The 22,889-nt window shown below is 57.7% G+C and overlaps 8 protein-coding genes across 8 annotated transcripts; all 8 read right to left on the bottom strand.

Moving 5' to 3' along the window:
- Nucleotides 1-3,188: 3,188 nt before the first annotated feature.
- Nucleotides 3,189-5,252, bottom strand: LMXM_18_1660 (putative gamma-glutamylcysteine synthetase; the record flags this gene model as incomplete). Its single annotated transcript, XM_003874129.1, has 1 exon — nucleotides 3,189-5,252. The coding sequence occupies one exon, from the start codon at nucleotides 5,250-5,252 to the stop codon at nucleotides 3,189-3,191; it is 2,064 nt and encodes a 687-aa protein (XP_003874178.1).
- Nucleotides 5,253-6,464: 1,212 nt separating this feature from the next.
- On the bottom strand, nucleotides 6,465-8,207 carry LMXM_18_1650 (putative chaperone protein DNAj; the record flags this gene model as incomplete). Its single annotated transcript, XM_003874128.1, has 1 exon — nucleotides 6,465-8,207. One exon carries the CDS (start codon nucleotides 8,205-8,207, stop codon nucleotides 6,465-6,467), a length of 1,743 nt encoding a protein of 580 aa, XP_003874177.1.
- Nucleotides 8,208-9,404: 1,197 nt separating this feature from the next.
- On the bottom strand, nucleotides 9,405-9,761 carry LMXM_18_1640 (conserved hypothetical protein; the record flags this gene model as incomplete). The annotated part of the gene is made up of 1 exon (XM_003874127.1): nucleotides 9,405-9,761. The coding sequence occupies one exon, from the start codon at nucleotides 9,759-9,761 to the stop codon at nucleotides 9,405-9,407; it is 357 nt and encodes a 118-aa protein (XP_003874176.1).
- Nucleotides 9,762-10,597: 836 nt separating this feature from the next.
- On the bottom strand, nucleotides 10,598-11,368 carry LMXM_18_1630 (conserved hypothetical protein; the record flags this gene model as incomplete). Its single annotated transcript, XM_003874126.1, has 1 exon — nucleotides 10,598-11,368. One exon carries the CDS (start codon nucleotides 11,366-11,368, stop codon nucleotides 10,598-10,600), a length of 771 nt encoding a protein of 256 aa, XP_003874175.1.
- Nucleotides 11,369-13,771: 2,403 nt separating this feature from the next.
- On the bottom strand, nucleotides 13,772-14,449 carry LMXM_18_1625 (conserved hypothetical protein; the record flags this gene model as incomplete). Its single annotated transcript, XM_003874125.1, has 1 exon — nucleotides 13,772-14,449. The coding sequence occupies one exon, from the start codon at nucleotides 14,447-14,449 to the stop codon at nucleotides 13,772-13,774; it is 678 nt and encodes a 225-aa protein (XP_003874174.1).
- A 993-nt stretch (nucleotides 14,450-15,442) lies between these two features.
- On the bottom strand, nucleotides 15,443-15,874 carry LMXM_18_1620 (conserved hypothetical protein; the record flags this gene model as incomplete). Its single annotated transcript, XM_003874124.1, has 1 exon — nucleotides 15,443-15,874. The coding sequence occupies one exon, from the start codon at nucleotides 15,872-15,874 to the stop codon at nucleotides 15,443-15,445; it is 432 nt and encodes a 143-aa protein (XP_003874173.1).
- Nucleotides 15,875-17,629: 1,755 nt separating this feature from the next.
- LMXM_18_1610 (conserved hypothetical protein) lies at nucleotides 17,630-19,594 on the bottom strand (the record flags this gene model as incomplete). Its single annotated transcript, XM_003874123.1, has 1 exon — nucleotides 17,630-19,594. The coding sequence occupies one exon, from the start codon at nucleotides 19,592-19,594 to the stop codon at nucleotides 17,630-17,632; it is 1,965 nt and encodes a 654-aa protein (XP_003874172.1).
- A 627-nt stretch (nucleotides 19,595-20,221) lies between these two features.
- LMXM_18_1600 (putative kinesin) lies at nucleotides 20,222-22,612 on the bottom strand (the record flags this gene model as incomplete). The annotated part of the gene is made up of 1 exon (XM_003874122.1): nucleotides 20,222-22,612. The coding sequence occupies one exon, from the start codon at nucleotides 22,610-22,612 to the stop codon at nucleotides 20,222-20,224; it is 2,391 nt and encodes a 796-aa protein (XP_003874171.1).
- Nucleotides 22,613-22,889: the final 277 nt, after the last annotated feature.

Below are 22,889 nucleotides of genomic sequence, written 5' to 3'. Positions count from 1 at the left end.
TCTTAATCACGGCGTGGAACAAATCCCAGTCCGCCTTTTCGAAAGAGTATGATGTGGTGCTAGCCAACACTGGCAGCATCGCGTCATATGCTTCCTCAACGTTGGCAGTTGACTGTATCGTGCAGTCGTGGCTGGCCGCCGTGGTCAAGGTCCGCCAATCGCAGGTGAGGCGGTCGTGCGCCCGGGGTGACGTCCGGTGGCGTCTCCGTGGCCCCGTCTGCGCTGTGCCATGTTGGGGTGTCCTCCTCCTTTGCACATGTCAGCTAGCTAGGATAGGACCAATCGTGTCGAATGGACCGGGCCCAGGCGGGCTGTCCTTTTGTGTCCCACACCGGGTCGTGCGACTGGGCGTCCATTCCGATAGCAGGAGGGCTGGGTTGCGACGTTGCTTTGTATCTGATCGAGAGAACTTGCTGTGCCACCCGGATGCTTGTAGGTGTGTTGCCGGACGTGAGGTGTGTATCCGTCTAGTGTAGGGTCATTGCCGCACAGCCAGGCAGCCACTGCTGCCACTTCGTCCTTCAGAACGGGGTGGGGGAGGGGGCTGCACCTATACGCATGGCCTGTCGCCTTCGCACAGAGGCGCCACCACCGCCCTCCTCGTCTCGTAATACGCCAGAATGCTGAGCACCTGCGAGGCCAAATGCCTTGCAGGTCGGCCGGGGTGGAATGCGTCTCTTGCACTGAAGAGAATGATGTCAAATACTTGCAAGCAGCCGGGCCAGCCAACGTCGCTCGGCATCGCTCAGCCCACTGCCGTTCTACTGCACACAGAGCAGCCGAGGCCCAGAACTAAGCCCGACATCACCGCAGCGCAGTGATAGCAGGAGAAGCAGCAGGTGGATGCGTGCACTTGCGGAACACGCGGGCAGGACTCGCAGTGGGCTGGTCCAGGCGTGAGCACGACTATACGTCTCCTCGGCACAGCGCCAGCCGAGCCCTGTCCGCCGATGCCAGAGACCCCGCAGCCGCACCAGAGGGCAGCCGCTGCAGGGCCTCGGCAGTATCACGACGAGTGGGCACTGGACCATGACACCAGCGTGTGGTGGCCGGCATTGTCATGATCAGCGGGAAGCATGTAAGAGTAAAACAGTAAAAAAAAACGGAAAGAAGAAGAAAGTGACCACGACGCTGTCCAAAGCTTGGAAAGGGGGAGGAATGCTAAATGTCGGAGAAAGTAACGCGGTACCGAAAGAAAAGTAAAAAAGGGAAAAAGGAAACCGAGCACACACACAAGCAGGAATGTTCTACGCACACATCTCAAACCCCTTGTTTCAGCTGTCGAGTGTGCCGCTGCTTCCTCACTCTGTCTCAGTATCCATCTATCCACTCGATGCGTTTCTCATCAGAGACCCCTTTGTGGTGTGGCGGCTTGAACGCTTCACAACTCCTGTCGATGAGATCACGGGGTCGAAAGAGAATAGCACAAGAGGATAGAAAGTGATCGAAGGCACAGTTTTCAGCGGCAACCGGGCGCGAAGGTAAGCTTCCCTTTTGTTTTTCAACGTGTCCGCCCCACCACGAACCAGTCAGCACCTATGCACACACAACCGCAGCCCACCCATCGCTGTCGCACGGCGGTGATGTCAAGCAGCCGGGTCAGCCAACGTCGCTCGGCATCGTTCAGCCCACTGCCATTCTACTGCACACAGAGCAGCCGAGGCCCAGAACTACGCCCGACATCACCGCAGCGCAGTGATAGCAGGAGAAGCAGCAGGTGGATGCGTGCACTTGCGGAACACGCGGGCAGGACTCGCAGTGGACTGGTCCAGGCGTGAGCACGACTATACGTCTCCTCGGCACAGCGCCAGCCGAGCCCTGTCCGCCGATGCCAGAGACCCCGCAGCCGCACCAGAGGGCAGCCGCTGCAGGGCCTCGGCAGTATCACGACGAGTGGGCACTGGACCATGACACCAGCGTGTGGTGGCCGGCATTGTCATGATCAGCGGGAAGCATGTAAGAGTAAAACAGTAAAAAAAAACGGAAAGAAGAAGAAAGTGACCACGACGCTGTCCAAAGCTTGGAAAGGGGGAGGAATGCTAAATGTCGGAGAAAGTAACGCGGTACCGAAAGAAAAGTAAAAAAGGGAAAAAGGAAACCGAGCACACACACAAGCAGGAATGTTCTACGCACACATCTCANACCCCTTGTTTCAGCTGTCGAGTGTGCCGCTGCTTCCTCACTCTGTCTCAGTATCCATCTATCCACTCGATGCGTTTCTCATCAGAGACCCCTNTGTGGTGTGGCGGCTTGAACGCTTCACAACTCCTGTCGATGAGATCACGGGGTCGAAAGAGAATAGCACAAGAGGATAGAAAGTGATCGAAGGCACAGTTTTCAGCGGCAACCGGGCGCGAAGGTAAGCTTCCCTTTTGTTTTTCAACGTGTCCGCCCCACCACGAACCAGTCAGCACCTATGCACACACAACCGCAGCCCACCCATCGCTGTCGCACGGCGGTGATGTCAAGCAGCCGGGTCAGCCAACGTCGCTCGGCATCGTTCAGCCCACTGCCATTCTACTGCACACAGAGCAGCCGAGGCCCAGAACTACGCCCGACATCACCGCAGCGCAGTGATAGCAGGAGAAGCAGCAGGTGGATGCGTGCACTTGCGGAACACGCGGGCAGGACTCGCAGTGGGCTGGTCCAGGCGTGAGCACGACTATACGTCTCCTCGGCACAGCGCCAGCCGAGCCCTGTCCGCCGATGCCAGAGACCCCGCAGCCGCACCAGAGGGCAGCCGCTGCAGGGCCTCGGCAGTATCACGACGAGTGGGCACTGGACCATGACACCAGCGTGTGGTGGCCAGCATCATGAAGGCAATGGGGAGAAGAGAGAGAATACAGCGCCGGAGAAGAGACAAATCAGAATAAGCATAGCGCAGCAGCACACAGTAAGCGCACAATCAGCAGAACAAGCGAGTGAGAGAATTTCTGTGGTGTGTGCCAACGTTGCTGCGCTGCCGCGGACATAGCCAGCAGGCAAAGCACATGAAAAAAAGGAAGGCAAAAGTGAGACACAGTCCATATTTTGTCTTGAATGCTCTTTATTTTTGTTTTGAGGGGAGGGGTGTTTCTTTAGCAAACAGCTTAGAGCGATGTCGACTCGAGCGCACGTGCGCGCGACTGCACGCAGCGGACGCCTTAAGCGCGTTCGTTCTGCGATCCGTGGGAATAACACGAAAGACTTCACTTGGTGCTTTCTACTGAATCGACCCTGAAGATGCTCATCGGAAGATAGTCATCGTCGTGGATCTGATTCGAGGCCAGGCTGTGCATGTGCTGGACAAGGTCACGTGCGATACTGTCGGTGAGGCGTGAGTCGTGCTTGTAGTCGGGGTGCGTTGTGACAAACCTGCGCATGTACTGCGCAGGTGTGGGAATGCTGCCAGAGGCGCGCATTGACAGGAGCTTCAAGTAGGAGTTTATGAGGGGACTTCGCTTTCCCTCGCTGTCGAGATAGCGGCACACGAGGGGGATGAGTCCATAGAAGCCGTCCTCCTTGCCGTTGAAGATCTCGTCAATGCTCATCCTCGCTGTCTCCTCGTCGCTGGCGGTGCACTTGTTGGCAAAAATGTCCTTACGCATAACGTATTGTTCTCCACAGGGGTTGATGCGATGTGCGCGACTCATATTCTCCTCGACGATGGAGATTTTGGTGTAAAAGCAGGGCTTGTAGTTGACGATGGCCTTGGTGAGAAGCGGAATGAAGACAGCGAAGGCGGCGTTCTCGAATGGTGTTGGCTGAATATCCATCACTCGAAACTCAACGCGCCAGCCAATGTCGCTGCCTATCGGCGGAGGCTTGAAGCGCATTGTCTGCCAATTAGTGGACTGGATGTTATCAAAGTGCTCCGTGTGCGTCGTGTCATCGATGTCGATCATCTTGTCGTACATCACAAGGGGATCGCGAATAAACAGATGTGCAATGTGGTTCGCCAACCGCACGTCCACACCGGAGTCCTTCAGAAGTTCACAGTACGAGCGGTTCACCTCTATGTGTGAATCGTTGAACTCCTCGAGGTTTTCGGTTCTGTCACTGATGAAGACGGAGATGGAGTCGTAGCGCGACTTGAGAATACGCGGCACCTCCTCGGCGCGGCGGTCGTCCACAGCGCCGGCGATAGTCAGCCAGCGCACATCGGTGTCGCAAAGAAGACCCTTCTGAAACGGCGTGGCTGAGCTGAGAGCCAGAAATGCCGGGCACAAGATGGCGAGCTGGTCATACACGTGGCGCGCCTCGTGAATGTTGTCCAGCTGCATCGTCACTTGCAGAGCGCTGCTACCCATGCCAAAGGCCATGCAGTCCATGTAGATGCACGGGTGGCTCACCAAGGGTACAGGGCAGGGACACGCGTTGTAGAGTTCCTGCATATGCTCGCGGTGCTCTTCCGTGAAGTACTGTGCGTAGTAGCGGAGTGTGGCAGGGGTGAAGAGTTGCCTCAGCGTCTCGGTGGCCGGGTAGTCCTCGCGTGGATCGATAGAGCTCCTGGGCACTAGAGGAGCGGCAAACGCGTCCGTCTCCGCGTAGAGCTCGTCGGTGGTATTCCTGCCGTTTTCTCTCATGGAGTAAAAAATGTCATTGTTGCGTGGAGTCAGGTCAATGTTCAGTCGAGGGTCCACCGTGTTCTCCATTGTACGTGTGTCCATGTACAGAGGCACCAGGATGCAAACCTTTTGGCCGCGGCGCAAGCGAATGTTTGCCGTCAGGTTCGCGAAGCGCGGATGCGTTTGGTTGATGCACGCATCGGGAACAAAAAGCGACTGAGAGTACGGAGAGCTCTTGCTACTGCAGTGGACAAAGTTACCCTGGCCCATGAGTGGGAAAGTCACAAAGGTGGTGCCGACCACGCCAGGTGGCGCCTCCTTGTTGAGCATGTCGTACCGTCGCGCGATGTTGTCCTGCACTGAGTCGAGGCTCTCCACTGACAGATTGTACGGGTGGTCTGGCGTGCTTTCTACCATGAAGCTGCCATATTCGAAGTTCCACACGGCGCAGCTGTCAGGACGCGCTCTCAGCTTGTTAATTACCATCTCACTTTCTGTGCTGAGGGTAACCGTGTTATCGTGGATCTGGATCAGCTGGTGTTCCACCTCCTCGCCCCAGAGAAACGGCATGCCATGTAGGTCCTTCTTGTTCTTGAAAACGTTGAGGAACTGCTGAATGCCATGCTCTCTGACGTGCGGAATGGCCTTGCTATGTGCGTCGGTGCCCCACTGAATCGCGGCGCCGCCATCCGTCAAGAATACCATTTGCCAAGCGGATCCCTTGCTAGTGTGCGAGTGTGCGTCTAGTGACGTCAGGAGGAAAGGAGGGATGGCAAGACTGCCGGGAGAGAGAGGGGCGCCCAGAGGGACTGCGGTGAGTGGCTGCAAGGGAGGAGAGCGGCGTAGTAGGAGAGCGGGCAAAGAGATGGAAACACAAAAAAAAAGAGAATCAGGGAGGGTGGACGGGAGTGTGACGGAAAGCGGGTCCGATAGAAACACAGTTTAGAGAATTTGAAAATGCGAGGCAAAGTACAGAAAGAAGAGGTGACGAAAAACCGATGCAGTGGAAGTACTACGCGGATGATAATAATAATATGGGCCGAAGATCGAGAAGCAAATGAATTGCGGTGGTTGCTTCGACGAGGAGGTGCGGCCGCGTAAAGGCGAAGAAGGAATGTGTATGTGCTGGCGCGTATGACAATGTATGCGAGTGTGTTTTGGCGCACAGCGGCTTTGGGCAGCGAAGGCAAGAAAGCAGCTGGGAAGTGCCGAAGCCCTCAAGCTGCGCAGTGCGGTAAATAGCGACAGATCGATCGGAGGATCCCGCGGGAGGATGCGCTACGGCTTGCAGTGATATGGAGGTGCGCGGCGAATATGTCGACGAAGTGGGGACGGAGGAAAGGCCAGCGTCCTGTCGTTTAGGCGAAAAATAAAGCAAAGTAAAACAGAAATTTCACTAGTGTCAAATTCTGTGGGGTGCTGTATTGCGTAAGGGGGAAAGCTGAAGGTTCGCGCAGTGGAAACGTGCTGTAGTGATGAAAACGGCGATGCTGAGGATGCCAGCATTGACGTAGATGCGCGCCCAGGGTTGTCCCAGTATATCAGGGGACAAGATGGGGAGAGATGAAGCCAGCCGCCACAGTCGTGCGAGAGACGTGAAGAGAGAGTGCAAAGGGTCCGTTGAGCTGAAGTAAGCAATGCATTCGATGCACGCATCTATGTGGGGAGGAGGACAGTGCGACGATGCCATGTAGCACTAGTTCAGCCTCCATTCCCAGGAACTGGAGATGCGCCAGGAGCGTGTGAAGTAGCGAAGCTAGCGCGGAGGCCTCATTAGATTAGCGACAATTCTGATTTGTTTCGTTGTTGCCTCTTCGTCACTTTTCCAGGGATGTTTCTGTGGTGGGCCAAGGCACACGCAGACGCGCTCGTGGCGCTTGTGAGGGGAGGGAAGCGGTGATCACCCTGATACGTCATTCAGGAGGCCCTCTTCATGATTTCTTCGTAGGCGTGCTGGATCGTCTTGAAGGTCGATTCTGCGATGCGTATAGCCTCATTCGAGGCGCTGCACCACCGATCCGGGTGCCACTTTATCGCCAATGCCCGGTATGACTTCTTCACCTCTGCTGCACTGGCGTTGCGGGGAAGAGAGAGCGTTTTATAATGTACATCAAGTGGTGCGCGAGACACTGGAGAAAACGCGTTGGCGGTCGTCTTTGGCTTCGGCGTTTTCTTCGACGCGGTGCGCGCTGTCGTTCTCGGAGCATCAGTAGACGTCTGCTCATGTGCCAAGTGTGCCTTGAGCGAACGCAGCTGCTCGACGGCCGCAGCGTTGGAGGCAAGGCAAAGGCTTTCTTCAGTGTGGTAGACGGCGTCTCTCAAGCGGCCGAGCGCCTCCTCACAGCGGGCGATGAGAAGCAGCATGCTTGCACGCAGTGATACCGCCTCGGTGTAGGATAGTGCACGGTGCGTATCGTCCAGGGCGGCGTACCAGCTTGCCTGCTGAGCAAGAGCTCGCGCACGCTCGTAGTACATCACACCCTTCAGCCCATCTGGGAGAAAGGGCTCGGCGAGGACTTGCGTGACAAAGGTTGCTGCCTCGTGCCACTGTTGCGCCGTCCTCAGACCCTGCAGTTTCGCAAACGCCTCCTTGCAACGTGCGATGTAGGTGCGCAGGTGTCGATACCGCAGCTCCGACTTGCCCAAAGGTGTGGCTTGCATGTCCGCGAGAAGGGTATCGAGTCCAGCAACGGAGGTGACGGAGTGGAAGGTGAGAGACCACAAGCAGAAGCGCAGCTCCGCCGAGGTCGCATAAGCTCGGCAACGCTGCGCAGCGTACCTCACTGCCTGCGCCGCGTTCTCGAGAGAGAGAAGACGCGCCTTTGCCGCCTCCAACGTGCCGCATGGGCAAAGTGACAACACCACCTCCAAGCTCTCAAGAGCTTTGCTGTACTGATGGGCAGCGTAGAAGTTGGTGTAGCTCGCGCAAGCCTTCACAGCCGCCACTTCGGCGGCCCACGCGATGGCGTCACGATGTAGGCTGACGGCCTGCTGCGCCTCTTGCAGGCGCCCCTGAGAGATGAAGACGCGCACCAGTCGTCGAGCGCTCGGATAGCGCTCTGTCGCATCAACAGCAAGCACACGCCGAGTAATTGCCTCGCACGCACTCCACTGCTCCATCACAAAATGACACGCCGCCACATTGTTGAGCAGAGCCGGCGTCAGCTCATGTGCCAGGCAGCCAGAGGAAACACTGAGGAAAGCGGCCATGGCGGCTGCGTACTCCTTCGCGTCAAAAAGCCGGTGAGCCTCTTGAGCGTCGTCTAATTGTGTCCCCATCAGCCCGTCCATCCCGAGCGGGTCCAGTTCGTCGACGTTGAGATCTCGGCTCACAGGTTTCTTTGGTGGCCCTGCCGTCAAAGACGGTGATGCACCACCGAGGGAAGCATTCACGTTCAGCTCATCAGCGAGCGTGTCCAGAGCCTCTGCAAGCTTGAGGAAGTCGTTCGTGTCCACGAGCCGCCGTGGCTCGCGCCGACGCACAACACCGCCTCTAGCCATACTCGAGGCCAGAGCAACGCCGGTGTGTTCGATACTCTGGGAACCAGCTGCGGCGCACGCGGCATTCCACTCCTCAAGGATGCCCTGATCGAGTCCCACCGCTGGATCCAGCAGCATCTGTGTGGCCAGCGGTAGGGAAGCGAGCTGTATGGCCGTCATAAGGGGCTCCGAGCTGCTATGTCGCATAGCCCCAATGACCGGTGTTCTGTGAGCGTGAGGGCACGCACGCACGCGTGCCTTGCATGCACGCCGTTGAAGATATCAAGGGAGACGCGGTAATAGACTGCGCGGAGTCGAGGAGAGAGACCGTTTTTGGAACACGGACGAGGGGCGCCCCTGCGTGCAAAACAATACACCGCCTATTGAGCCACTGAAAAGTGACCAAGTTCTAAAGTGGGAAGAAGGGGAGCAAAGGATTTCGCGCTGACGCTCGATACAGCATGTGCAGGAGAGGCAGCGGTGCTCGATTGCAGCTGGGGTGAGTGGAGCAGAGAGCGCACGCACCGCGACACCTCATTCGGCGAGAGAGATAATGAGCAGGTTAAGTAGGGCGGTGCCCCACTTACATTTGAAAAGTGTGCGCCATCTGCGAAGTACGAGCCCCCACACCACTGCACGCCAGAGACGACGTATACAAGGCCCTATCTGGCTACAGTGGCGCCAAGGCCGGCGAAAAGGAGAAGAGAACAAGAGTGATCGTTTTCTGTGTTTTCTCTCTGAGCTCTGTTGTTTGTTTGTTCGTTTTTTGGCGTATCTGTCACCCACTCGGCCCCACGCCTAACCCACTCGTCGCCGCCTCAGCTCAAACAGCACTGGGGCAGGGGCACGGAAGGGAAAAAAGAGAGGGTGGGGCACAGAAATTCAATCCAAAACATGAAGAAAAAAAAACGCTGCGATGAAGACGCGGCGGCAAGTGCTAAACATGAGGAAGACCGACGGAGTGGGCGAGGGTGGGTATCAGCTAAAAAACCTGGAAATGGGAAATCATTACATTCTCGTCATGCCAGCGAGAGAAAAAGAAACGAACGCCGAAAGAGAAACGCTAGAGGAGGTGTGCGTTCGCTAGAGCACTGGCAGTGACAGCGTCCTCATCCGCTCCATCTCGCTCGCACCACCTCCTTTGCTTTTTTTTCGTTTGCCTCCAACTCGTCGGCTGCGCTGGTGAATTAGCGCTGTGCATTATGTACATGAACAAAGAAAGAAGGCAAGGATTGGTTTTTGCTTCAGAGGCTCACAGAGAAACACAAATAGACCTCCTCTATACGAGTAGCTCCCATGGCGGTGCTGGCGCAGCAGCCGCAGATCCGTGTGAGACATACGCATTCAACACAAGCGGCTTTTAGCGCAGGAGAAAAGCTAATGAGCACCGCGGACGAAGAAGAACTTGTAGGTGGTCTTGTTGCCGTCGTGGTTCATGGAGGTGCTGCCGCGCAACTTCCAGGTACCCTCCTCCTCGAGCGCGTCCAGGACCGAGATGAATAGTATCGATGTGCCGATATCCTCCGTGGCGAACTGAGTGCGCAGCTCGCCGAACCAGTGCGGAGGGTCATCCTTGTGCACCAGTGCAAACGGCGTCTTGCCCGTGTTGGTAGTAGAGCAGGAATTCGGAATCGTCTCGTTGAGGCGGTCAATCGTACTCTCCTTGATGGGCCCAAAGATGGAGATGACGGGCGGGTTGCACGTAATGTTCACAATGAGGTTCATCTCGGACATTGTTCGTGACGATGAAATTGAGCAGCACAATTCCTGTGAATACTACTGAATGAAAAACGGTGGGCTCGCTGGCGGGGTGAGGAGTGGTGGAGAAGCGGCAAAAAAAAAACGGTGTCGAGAGCAACGCAGCAGCGGCACAGAGGTCAGAGGCACAGCCAAAGGATGCTTGATGGCACGAAAAATGAATGCACTAGTGACAGTGGCACACGAAACGGACGGAGGCTCGAAGAGAGAAGAGGGCAGGCCAAAGAGAAGCGTCAGAGGGGAGAAGTCTTGAGAGTCAGCGCGTGGCAGGAGGTGTCGTATATGCGTGAAGGAGCATGTGCATGTGTGTTGCGGCGCGGGTGGTGAGCAGTGATGAAGATGAGCAAATAGCGAGCAGGTAAAAGGGATAGCGGAGAGTTGAGTGCAGCGCACGTGGCCACAACAAAGTAACACGAGAGTCGATAAAATGAGTCCACAGTCATCATGAGCGATGGGGGAGGGAGAGTAACACTCATGGAGAGTGAGCGTGGGTGAGCGTTGAGAAACGGTGTCCGAGACCCACGGCGCAGGGGCTCACTCGAGCGCATGTATGCCACAGCATGTTGTAGCGCAGAGGGGTATCTACAGTCGAGATTGCAAGGACATGGCGTGGAGGAAAACTGTACATCCGAGGGCTCTCTCCTTTTCCTTGGCTTCCCTTTGCCATGGACCTGATGGTAGCGAGGGGAGAAGCGCGGACAAGTATTGGGAGGCTCAGAGGGTGGTGATGTCACCGCCGCCAGGAGTTAGGTGTAGTGCTGGCCAGGTTCGACCAGGCAAGCAGTGGAAAGGTCAAAAAAAAGCTGCTTGTCTCACAATCCCTCCAACGGATCCTTCTCGGTCTCCCTCTGCTTCTCTGTCGCCTCCTGTTGGCGGCGTGCATCGATTTCGCGCATGGCAGCGGTGTCGATCTCCTCCTGCGTGGGGGCCACGTACGTACCCTCAATCCGCCTTGCCCACTCCTTTACCGGGCAGCTCTCCGGCAGCATCCCAACCAACATCTTCACCTCTGCTGGGGTGAACACATTGTCGCCGTTGGTGGTGACAATTTCGATGAGCCTGTCACGCGACATGATTGCAGACGAGTCTCCGGCGAAAACTTTCAGTGCCTCCAGCACCGCGCGCTCCTCGCGCATGCGATCTCGGAAAATCATCTCCGTGCACCTAATAAAGATGTTCCAGTCGATGTTCTTAATCTCCTCAGCAGGTGTGATGTCCACCGGTGCTGCCTCAGCTCCAGGGTCAGCGACTTTCTTCACGATCGACTTCCTGCTAAGCGCGACGCTCGCACGACCCTTGCCCTTCCGTTCGCGCGCTTCCTCTTTGCGCCGCTCCTTTTCGCGCTTCAGCTCCTCCTCTCGACGCCACTGTTCTAGTCGGAGGATGGGCTGCGCCATGCGCTCCTTCAGCTTGTCCATATCTTCGTGCGTCGGGTTCATCCCCATGCCACGCAGAAGCGTTGTGCAGTCGAGGAAAGACACAAGCTTCTCTTTGTTCTGTAGCATACTGAAGATTGCTTCGGCGGCGTTGTACACCTCGCTCGTGAGCACCGACGGTGCGTCCGGGTCCATGGTAGCGGACATGAAGTTGTTATTATGCCTCTTCCTTGTCTGCGTCGTAGAGAAAATGGTGCGAGGCTGCGCAACAGTTGCCGTGCAGAGCGTCGGCGTGGTGTGGCATAGAATGAAAGAAGGGGCTTTCGGGTATGTGGGCAGGCGCAGAGAGAGGGGGTGCGTAACGGAAGACGAAGAGGACTGTCCATGAAGGCGTGGGGAAGGAGTAAGGAAGGGGAAGGCACCACAAGGGCGCGCGTGCAGCGCGCAACGCAGCAATTTTGCACGTCAAGTATCTCCATGCAGCTCATGTGTTTGCGCGGTTCACTCTTCATTGCTGGGGCGCCGCTTCTTACGTCACATTCGCACTGTTAAACCGCTGCGCCGACGTTCTCAGCGCCCCTGATAAGAGTCGAAAATACGTGAAAAGGCGGCACTGTGGTGCTTGTCAAGGATGCATTGTGCACGCGTTGCGCCTTGCATATGCTTATCGCCTTGGATTTCCTTTTATCCGTCGCTACACTCATACGTTGACCTAATGACGTGCACCCGCGAACGGGCACATGCACGTCATAACACTGAAAAGCCACACTACGGCACAGAAGGCGGGAAGTGAAAAGCGAGTGGAGAGCTGTGTTGTGTATCACCTCTCACCGCCTCGAAGAGGCAAGTTCTTCCGTCTCCAACGTGTCAACCCCACCACGAACCAGTCAGCACCTATGCACACACAACCGCAGCCCACCCATCGCTGTCGCACGGCGGTGATGTCAAGCAGCCGGGTCAGCCAACGTCGCTCGGCATCGTTCAGCCCACTGCCATTCTACTGCACACAGAGCAGCCGAGGCCCAGAACTACGCCCGACATCACCGCAGCGCAGTGATAGCAGGAGAAGCAGCAGGTGGATGCGTGCACTTGCGGAACACGCGGGCAGGACTCGCAGTGGGCTGGTCCAGGCGTGAGCACGACTATACGTCTCCTCGGCACAGCGCCAGCCGAGCCCTGTCCGCCGATGCCAGAGACCCCGCAGCCGCACCAGAGGGCAGCCGCTGCAGGGCCTCGGCAGTATCACGACGAGTGGGCACTGGACCATGACACCAGCGTGTGGTGGCCAGCATTGACATGGCACGTGAAAGACACAGAAAAAACGCAGAGAAATGGAAAAGGAAAAGGGCACGTCAGCAGGTGCCACACGCCGCTGCTCGTAAACGAGAAGATGCGTGCAGGCGGAGTCACACTTCGGAAACACGGCAAGAGTGAAAGAGGTAGATGTCGCCGTCCCTCTGTGTGTATGCCGGCAACCCGAAGAGGACAAAAGGAGGGAGGCAGGCGCACATGAGATGAAGAGAGTGGTTAAGAGCAGCGCCGGTGAAGGGACTGGAGTAAACACGTGGAAGCGTGCGCGCAAGTGCGGGTGTGCATGTGTGCTCTATGGACGTCTGCCTCTCTCTCCACAACGGTTTCTTGGGCCCATCTGTTTGTTCGACTCAGAGTGCACGATGCATGTAACTTTAATGACAAAGGAAATGGCACATTCAGTGCACGAGGACAACATCAATCACGCTGAAAGTTCATAGCACGTGAATGCAAGCACGCCAGCGCCGGCAGAAGAGCCGGGAGCACGGCGCGCAGCTGGGAAAAAAGGCGGCGGGGGAAGACCGTTGTATGGATCCGATGTCAGAAACAGAGGTCAGGAGGAGTGGCAACGACAGCGCGCAACTGTGACACAAGCAACGCTTCGACGGAGACACGAGAGAACGAGGAGAGGGGGAGGGGGCAAATAGCGAGCGTGAAGGGTGGAGAGAGAGACTACTCCTTTTTCTGCCGAGGGCAGTGCACGGGTTTCGATACTGCACCGGTTTCGAGTCTCCCTTCTCGGTGGAAGCCTACACCATACGGTACTGCAAACACAACGCGATATCGACGATAACGCTCGGCCACTGCGGTGGCCTCCGTAAGACACTCTGGGGTTTTCTTCTTCGAAGGAAACCTTGATCACAGTCAGCGTGCGCAGTGTCTCTCTACGTCATGCTACGGAAAAGATGCGATGAATGGCCAGAAGGGCGTTCCTTCAATCGGTAGTGATGTCAGCGCCGTTTTCGCGGTCGCATCGGGCGCCACGCAAATGTGAGGGCGAGAGGGAGAAAGGGCCACACAGGAGGAAGACAAGGGCGGAAGTCACGCATGCGCACAAACAGGTGCAAGCGTGATTTGGCTGTACATGAGAGAGGGACTCATACACACGGACGCTCGCAGGAAGGGGGCGATGATACATACAATCGAAACGTAAATAAGAAGAAAACGTGAGAGAGGCATCACGACGCCGCACGACGTCTGAGAACGAGAGGGAAAACGATACCGGCAGACCAAGAAAAAGACCGTCGGTGGTTGCACTGGTCGCGAGTCTTGCCCCTCTTCCTTCGTTGTGCAGTGCAGCTAGCCAGTGGCCGGGATCAAGGACACTGCCAAGGACGCTGCAGCATCCCCTGCGGCGAGGACGTCCTTGAGCGCCACCAGTGCTAAACGTGGGTCCTCATGAAGCTGCTCTGCCTGCACCTCATCGCACGTCGTGGTCAGAGTGAAGAGACGAATGGCGGGCTCGCCCTCGTTGCCTATGGTGAAAGCCGTAGATGAGAGAGGGGTTGCATCCGCAAGTCGAATTCCGACACTTTCCAGTGCACTGGCATACGTGTCACTGGCGAAGCCACCCTCGGCATTCACAACACCACGCATCGCTGTGGTCACAATTCCGAGTCCTTGAGATAACTCCGCCTGCCGCGCCAACAATGCGTAGCGCTGCCCTTTTACAGCAACGATGGGCAGCAGCGCAGCCGGGTGGACGTTGGTAAGGCGCAGTGCACGTTCTGTCTGCGTGCCGCTGCATGCGTCCCGATAGACCAGGTCGACCACGGCGCCAGTAATACGATGCGCCACACGGTGCAGGCGGCGTACTACAACGGCATCGGGGATTGGACCACTCTTCGCACATTCGGCCAGGTAGGTGCACAGCGGAGGGTACTGCGCGAACGCTTGGAGACTATGCAGCCCATCTGGTTCACTGTACGTCTTGTGTGCAGTCAGTAGCACGTGCCTATTCCCTACGGTCAATTCCATCTCTTGCTGGAGCGCCTCGAGTCGGCGGGTGATGGAGCGAGGGAGAGTGTACGTCTTCTCTGGCGTGCCTTTTCGCTTTTACAGCATGAGACGTGCGCACCGATGGTGAGCAAGCAGCAGGAGGTTGGAAAAGGAGAACGGGGAGCAAAATAGAGTGAAGACGGAGGAGCGGGGGGCTCCATGAAGCACCCGGGTGCGCCCTATCCTGACTTCCGTAGCTGGTGTACCCTCAAGGCACCGTGGGGAGGGGGGGGTAGCGATCTGCAAATGAAAGCGGACATGAGCAACAAAAGGAGCACCGGCCCTCGGGTTTGCCTTTGATTTTCTTTCGAAAGCTACCAAAACACGCTTGACAAGTGTGTAGCAACGCACAGAGGAGTAGACATGCGCACTCCTCGTCCCTCGGCGAATGATGCCGCGGCAGCACGCTTAAACGCAGTATCGGAGAAGATGTGTCAGCGACAGAGAGACGCTTGGCCGTGTGTGAGCGTACCTTGCTTGCGCATACACGCACCACAGCTCTTGTGTATAGATGTTCGCATGCGTCATGCACGCGAGCACGGAGGAAGGTGGACGCCCGATCTGCGATACCAGAGAACAGCATCAAAGAAGGAATAGCATACAACCCACGGGCGTACACAGACACCCGGCCAGTCCTCACCCACCCCGCGATGGAGACCTCATGTACAAGCGAGCAAGGAGGCAATGAAGAAGTGAGGCGACGAAGGAGACGCACATGGACGCTGCAGGGCACAAAGAGTCTTGCATCGCACTGCGTATCAGTGTCTGAAGAGTCTTGCGCGACCGTTCTCTTCAAAGCCTGCATCGCAATCGTGCGACTCAAGAATCCGCACCTTTCCGCGCCTGCCGGACTGCCAGACTCCATCACCGCACTGCTGCTCTCCTTCCACCCCTCTCTCAAATCGACTTGACGTCGCAGTGCTGCAACTGTCAGTCACCTAGGAGGGGGGCAGAGAGGGCACGCTCACAGCTCTAAACATTCCGCAGGTTTCGCACATCGTTGACATGCATGAGAGACAACACTTTCTGGACCGGGGCGGATAAGATTATAGGGCCAATGACAGGGGCAGACTCCAGCACGCGCACTAGTACAGGGAAAAAGTTGCCGAATAGGTTCAGCGCGCCAAAGCCTTGAATGCACAGCCCAATAAAACACCAACGGAGAACCACAAACAAAATGCCCAGAAAGAAGCACGCAGATGCGCGCTGGCGCGCGATGAAGAACGCCTTGCACCGCCGCGGTCCCATGACCATCGCCACACCGGCTACAAACAAGAAGTTCCCCATTGTGAGAAGAATGCTGTCCAGGAGCATCACGATCCCCATAAAGGTGAAGAACATACCAAGGCCGGTAAAGGCCACCCCGATCTTGGTCGAGTCATTCCAGTTGTACAGCGAGTCCATGACGATGACGATCAACGAGCGCACATACAAAGACGGACGGGTGTGGACGAAAACGGCAGAGTCTTCCGTAACCACAGCGCGTCCACAAACGAACGAAGGGAGGCCGGAAAAAGAGGGGGTCCACGCCGTTGCCCGAGCACTTGCAGCGGTGCCCCTTCGATTTCTGTGCGGGTCTGGAACAGGGGATTGCCCACGCGTGGGATCTGAGAAAGGTGCGAACCGTCAGGGTGGGGACTAGTGTGCTACGCACAGAGAACGAGAGCAGAGCGAAAAAAAAGAGCGCTCGTCTGTCAAATGGCAGGAAAGACGACCGGATGGCGTCTTGTGCCACCGGCACAGAAGGCAAAAGCCAGCGAGGGGAGATGCCGCACCTGCCAGGGAGTGGGAGAGGAGCGGCGGAAACAACGAAATGGCACACATAAGAATGCGCGGCGTCCGAGAACCCACGCACGTGCCGAGTAGAAGGAGGGACAGGAGAGTGCACCGAACCCCCCCTCGCGTTTGAGCGCAATGCACACACGAGCAGAGGCACACAAAAATCGGAGCGCGACGAAGTATGCCGGCTGAATCAGTTGACGAGCGCGCGCAACAGGGGCAGAAAAAGGCAGGGCGTGTGGAGAGATACGATGGAAGTGAGAGAAATGACTGATGCAGATGTCCAGGGATCATACAGAGAGAAACAGACAAACGTTCAGCACGGCGGAGAGGCAGACACGTGCACAGGCCAGCAAGCGCAGGACTTTGATGCAAGCCAGACCTCAGCTGCAAGTGTGCCTGCCTTAGCCTGCGCTTTTTGAATGGTTCAGCGCACGTGCGTGCCTCTGAATGTTGTGACGAGAGAAATGCGCGTGTTCGGCTCACCACAGTCGTTGTGGTGACTGAAAAGGAGGCGGAAGTCGTGAGACAAGAACGCGGAGAAGGGGAGCGAAGGAACGGGGAGGGGTATGGGAGATGGATGGTGATTGGAACAGATTAAAGGCAACGAAAGCGGCTGAACCACTTGCGCGCTCGCTAAGAGAGACACACAACAACAGCGAACCACACGGCAAGCTGCCCCCTCCCCCTTCAGCTTTGCTTGCATTGAGCTGCCTAACATGTCAGCACACAGACGCCTGCTGTAGAGTCTGTGCGTTGGCTCAGCTGCGCATCCCTCACCGTTACCAATCTTTTGGTAGTGATATTCCGCAAGACTCCGTGGCGTCGCTCATGTCGCTGGCACCGTCTCGCGCACGGCACATTCATATGCGCAGCCCGCCTTGTAAGTAATCGTCCTTTTCTGCTCATGCGCTTTCGCTTACGGCGCTAACGGACCCGCGAACCGGGAACCGCACCGCCACTACTCCGCGGTGCGTCATCACACACGCATACCCACAAAAAATGGCCAAAAAGGCAATCATCGCCCGTGCACAGCACAAGGCAGCACACAGCGCACGTAGACATGCTCAGGCTGAAGCACTGACGGCCGAGAAGAGAACGTCAGAGAAAGGAAACAACGCACAGAGAAGCATTTTCGTTAGTCGAATTAAGTTGTTATCCACCCTCGCTAACACGCACATACCCCATCATCATTACCACCCGCAGAGGAGAAAAGGAGCGCTACGATGCGGCCCGGTGTCACGTACATTCGCGGAAAAGGGGACACGAAAAGAAAGATGGGTACCGCCTCTGCCTTGCCCAGGTGCAACACCTCACTCGATCGGCGCCGCAGAAGTGCCGTTTAAAGGTGTACTGTCGTTCGACGGTCTGCTACACACCTTACGCGTCGCGGCGCACCTGCGGACGGTTCCGCTTGCCACCAGTCTTTCCACTGCTCTTGTGCTTCCCCGCAACAGAGTCCAAGGTGACGCGCTCGCCTGACGCGTCCTTGTGCTTCGCGGCGAGGTCGTCGATGCGCTGCTGCCGCATAGTCTGGTAGTACAACGCGAGTGCACTCCTCTTCTGCTTCAGCTCGTCCTCGAACTGCTTCACCGCGGCAAGATCGCACGGACCGAAGTTGGCCTGGTCACGCTTCGCCTTGATCTTCTGCGAGGTCGTCTGGATGTGACGCAACAAGTTGTTGATGCTAGAGTGCACCTTCGGCACACGCACCTGCGTCCTGAGCTTGCGCAGCGTGCTCTCAACCGCCCAGAAGGCCTCGGGGAAGCCTACGGTGTGACTGTGGGTGGCAAGGTGCTCGGTGAGGAGGTACAGCGCCTCGTTCCAGACGTCGCGATGGTAGACACCGTTGCGCGCCTGCGACTTCTTGACGCGGATGGTGAACAGCAAGTCGACCCGGTCCGCACCAGGCGAGACGCCATTTTGAGCGTGTGAGAGGGCAACACTCGGAGAGGTCAGAATGCGGAGCAGGTACGGCGCGACAGGGATGTAGAGCCCTTCGGCACGGCTAGCAATGTGGTTCAACACTTCAATAATCTGGAGGTGCATCGGAAACATGCGTGGCGAGGAAAAGAGGTCCATCAAGGCCGTGGCGATCTGCACAACCGGGTGGATGAGCGGCCCTAGCTGATTCGGTTCCGAGTACGTCGACACCACTGCCCCCCACGTGCGCAGCGCATTCAGGTACTGCCAATTGACTACGGCGCGAACGTTGCTCTGCGTCTGCTGCTGCAACGCCGCACGCAGGTAGATGGCCAGCTGGCGCAGGTACACAAAGGCGTGCTGGTACGCGGCCTCCATGTCAGTGCCGTAGAGGTCTACGACGCAGTTCATGAGAAAAGCAACCGTAGTCTGGTTGTGGATGTTGTATTGGTGGGCAGTGCGGATGAGCGTGAGAAAGATGCCCTTGAACGCTGTCGACTGGTACATGGAGCGCGTACCGGCCGCACGGGTTGCAACAGAGCGCACCACCATGTAAGCCGCGACGCGCACTGACTCCTCAGGAGCGGCGCAGAGATTCAGCGACACCCTCAGCACCGTCTTGGTGACGCCACGCACGTAGTGGAGCAGCGGCACAAAGGGCACGATGGCGTGAAGGAGGCTCGCGGACAAGACGGCGTCAACGTTTCCCTCGCCAATGACGGACGAGAGAGCCATGAGGAGACGCTTCACTAGCATCCGCGTCTTGTGCGACTTGAAGGAGCCCTTGCCCGTGATGAAGGTGCTGAGCTGCTTGCCAACATGCTGCGCCACCGACACCAGCGCCTCCTTCACCAGAGCCGGCTCCTCGAACTTGCGAGTGGACTGCGGCCGAGGGTGCTCCTTGACCTGATAGCCAAGCTCACGAACAGCGGAGACGAAGACGTCGATGCATGACTCCACGCCACTGCCGGCGCTCGTCACCTGCGTGAGTTCCTCGCGAGTGATACGGCCACGCCGCGGCGCCGCACCGTCGCTACCCTCCTCATCACCGCCGTCCGCCTCCCCGTTGTCTTCGTCGCTCTCGCCGCCGCGACTCTCTTCGTCGTCCACCTCCGTCTCCGCATCGCTGCCGTCGTTCTCCGCCACGACGTCGATGTCCTCCTTGCCAAATTCCAGCAGCGTCGGGTCTTCCTCCTCAAGGTAGGAGTAGAACTCGGGGTCAGTGTCCTTCAGCCGCTCCAGCTGATCCATGTGCTCCTTCTCCTCCCTGGCCGCATTTTTCGCTTCACGGGCCTTTTTTTTCTCCAACCGCTCAAGCTTTTCCTTCTTGGACTTGGCAGTCTTGCGGCGAATCTCGATGACGCCGGCCAAGTGCTTCTTCGCGAACTTCTTGAAGGACTTCTTCTCTTTGGTGACAGCCATGGCTGCAACGTGGTGTGTCGTGTGCTGGTGTTCTGGGACAGAAGCGGGGTGAGGGACCGGTGAATGCGTGCGGCGAAATGGCGTCAACAGAGATGGGTAGAAAAAGGTGGCGAAAAGGAAAAGGAAACGAGAGTCACAGACACATGCGCAGACATTCCTGCCAACACTCGGGAACTGTGTCGCATTCTACTTGTGCAGTCGTGCATCCGGGCTTGGCGGCGAGGTACTGAGGTACGAAGAGGGTTCTGCTGCACTCGGTAGGTATTGCGGAAGACAAGTTCTCCTTCGCTGCGCCTCGAAGGACAGAGAGCTGAGCGCTTCCTCTTGTTCGTTCTCGTGCGCAACGTCGCTCTACGCTCGCTCGCTCTCTCCTCATTCTGCTGTGGGGAGGGGGTGCATGAGCAGGGAAAGTGCACAGACAGAGAGAATCCTCCGCGACACAGCGGCCCACGTGCGCTCTCTGTCGGCTGTCCATCACGTGGAAAGCCACAAAAGACGTGCATCTTTGCCATGCGTGTGTGTTGAGCAGTGAAGCACAAAGATTTACGAGCGCGCACCTCATCAGGACTCTGCCGCGGGGGTGTCATTCAGTGGACGTTTGCGCACGGTGTCGCTCCGCTATGGTCCTTACATCGATCTGCACCCTTGGCACGACTGCATATGCACGGTCTTGCCTTCACCAGTGGCCCTGTGACGCCGCTTACTGGTGTGCCCCGGTGGAAGCGCGTCTGCAGGCGGCAACGGCGCCAACGAGGTGCCGGAAGTTCGCCAGGGGGAAAGTGACTTACATGTTGCCGGCATCAGCTGCGAGGACGCCACAGCCGCCGCAGTGCCACCCCTCACCTGTGCCGGCTCTTCCGCTTTGCGCGCTCGTGGCGGCGGCACAGACGACCTTGAAGGGGAGGTGAGCTCGCCGGGGAGGTGGCGATGCACCTTGGCTGACCGCACCTCTGCGCGCGCCTCTTCGCGCGAGTCACAGCTGCGGCCGCCGCTGGCGCTGCACTCCTCCTCCTCTTGAAATGGTGTCACAATGTGGGACGTGTCCGCCGCTTGACGGCGCACCTCCTGCGCGAGGAACGCACCACCACTAGTGCTGTCAGTGGAGGCCGAGGCGGTGTCGTCACTTTCTGCCTCACTTATGTTTCGCATCTCAGAAGCGTCGAGAAGCGCTGCGTCTGAAGGAAAGCCATCTTGACGAGACGACAGCATCGACGACGACAGCGAAGGCGTCCGTGCCCCGGCCTTGGCCTGCTCCGCGACTGCCTCGTGCTGCTCACACTGCAAGTCGACGAGGCGCTGCAGCACCTCCTCTTTGACGCGTCGAGTGGTGCTCGCTGCCACGCAAAGCACCGTCGCTATTGGCAGCAGCGGCGCGGACGTCACATAGCCACCACAGCACGGCAGAGCCTCCTCCATACCAGCGGCATCCTCGGCGGCGGAGGACATGGCCGTAGGGTGGTACTCGAAGAAGGTGAGCACGTAAACGACGCTCTGGGTACCATCCCACTCGCACCCCGCCCAGTTACTCAGGTCACTGCAGACAGACTTGTGGAGTCGAACGAATGGGGGGACGCCAGCGTCTAGCATGGAGAGGCCCATGGCCAAGTCGCCGACGTCAAGAAATGCAAGTGGGTCGTCGCTGGCGGTGCGCGGCACGAGGCTCGCCATGGCTGACACGTACCCGATCACCTGGACGGACGGGGGAAAATAGGCGTCAAAGTAAGCGTCGTAGCCTACGTTTAGCTCTGGCAGATCGCCCAAGACGCGGCTGAGCAGCCAGCCCGCTACCCGCCGTGTGTCCCTCACGCGTCTGGCGTTCATCTCTCTGGGAGCGGGCGACAGCGGCGCTGAAGCACCAGCTGCACCGTCATGTAATCCCCCCTGCTTTGCGAGCGTGTGTTCCAGCTCTGCGATGCGGCGCCGATGGGTTGCCTCAACGAGCTTGGTAGCGTTCTCGCTCACCTTCATCTGCTCACGTAGGCGAGTCAGCTCATCGAGCAGCACCTGGTGCTCACTGACCTTCAATCCACTCCACTCGCCTTCGTCGGTCTTGGTGATGCAGGTGCGGATGCGCTTCAGCCGCTGAGTGTAGCGAAGAGTGCTGAGTGTTTCCTGGTAGTAGTCTGCGCTCGGATGCACGCATGCGAGAAAGGTGGTCATGGACGCCCCGGTCAGGTAGCGCTGCAGGAGCACTGTCAAGGTGGTGTCTCGGAAGTTGACATAGGAGCGAGTTCCGTCCTGGGCTACTCTTTGGTTGCTCAGCGCCTCCAGCACGGTGCTCAGGCGGGAGAGTGATTTGTTGATGCTGATGCTCTCCTTGTTGAGCTGAGGGGAGAAGACGGTCTGCCGCTCACTCCCTGCCAGGTCAACAAAGCAGAGACGCACTCCACGGCTTTTGATGGTAAAGATGGCGTGGCTACGACTGCTGCGGGAGTTGCGCTCCGTCGGCGCGGTGCGGCGTGAACTCATGCCGTACGCGGCTACGGCATTCCATTGTTCCACAGATGTGAGGGAGCACGTCGTCAGTCCCTCCACTACAATCACCGGGCCCCGCATGCCTTGTCGTCGGCGGATGTGCCGTGGCTCTCCGTGCGCGAGAAGGTCGTTCACGGACTCCAGATACACCTCCAGCATCGCCACCTCGACCACACCCTCGCCCCGCAGCAGCTCCTCGACGCAGAGCGCAAGAATGCCAGGCTCCTGCTCACTGCCCGCTATGGTATAGGTCTTACCGCTGCTCGTGTGGCCGTAGGCAAGGAAGCACAGCGTGTCGGGGTGTTCTGGGGTGGCTGCGCGCATCTTTTGCAGCACCAGCTCCTCGAACACAGCTCGGTTGCTCACATGCTCATCGAAGAGAAAGTCCTCCTTGTAGGAACGGCGCCCAGCCAGCACGTTGGCGCCGATGTCGTCCTGCGCGGTTATGCGACGGGTCGCATGGTTGAGGGAAACACACGAGTTATGGCGCGATTCCGTGTCGGGTCGAACGCGCACCGCCACCTCCACGCGGCGTTGACTCATCGGCTTCCCCCTTTGAGTTACACTTCGTTTTGTGCGTTTTGGAAAATTCTGAGCGAGTATGAGAAAGCTGCCGAAGCAATGCTGCGCGCGTACAGACACATGCACGGGAAAGAGAGAATAGTGCCTATACTTGGTGCAGGTGTATGTGTTCGAGGCGTTGCGGTGTACGTGGCTTCGGGGACTAACACCAAAGACATGCTGAAGGCGTGCGCCTTCGATCTCCTCGTCCTTTTACAGTGTGCTCTATAACAAAGATATTCTTTCAAGTGAGTAGGGG

The sequence above is a fragment of the Leishmania mexicana genome, chromosome 18 (genome assembly GCF_000234665.1).
Source record: "Leishmania mexicana MHOM/GT/2001/U1103 complete genome, chromosome 18".
NCBI lineage: Eukaryota > Euglenozoa > Kinetoplastea > Trypanosomatida > Trypanosomatidae > Leishmania > Leishmania mexicana.
The sequence above is the reverse complement of the archived record's forward strand: the minus strand, read 5'-3'. Positions and strand labels throughout refer to the sequence as shown.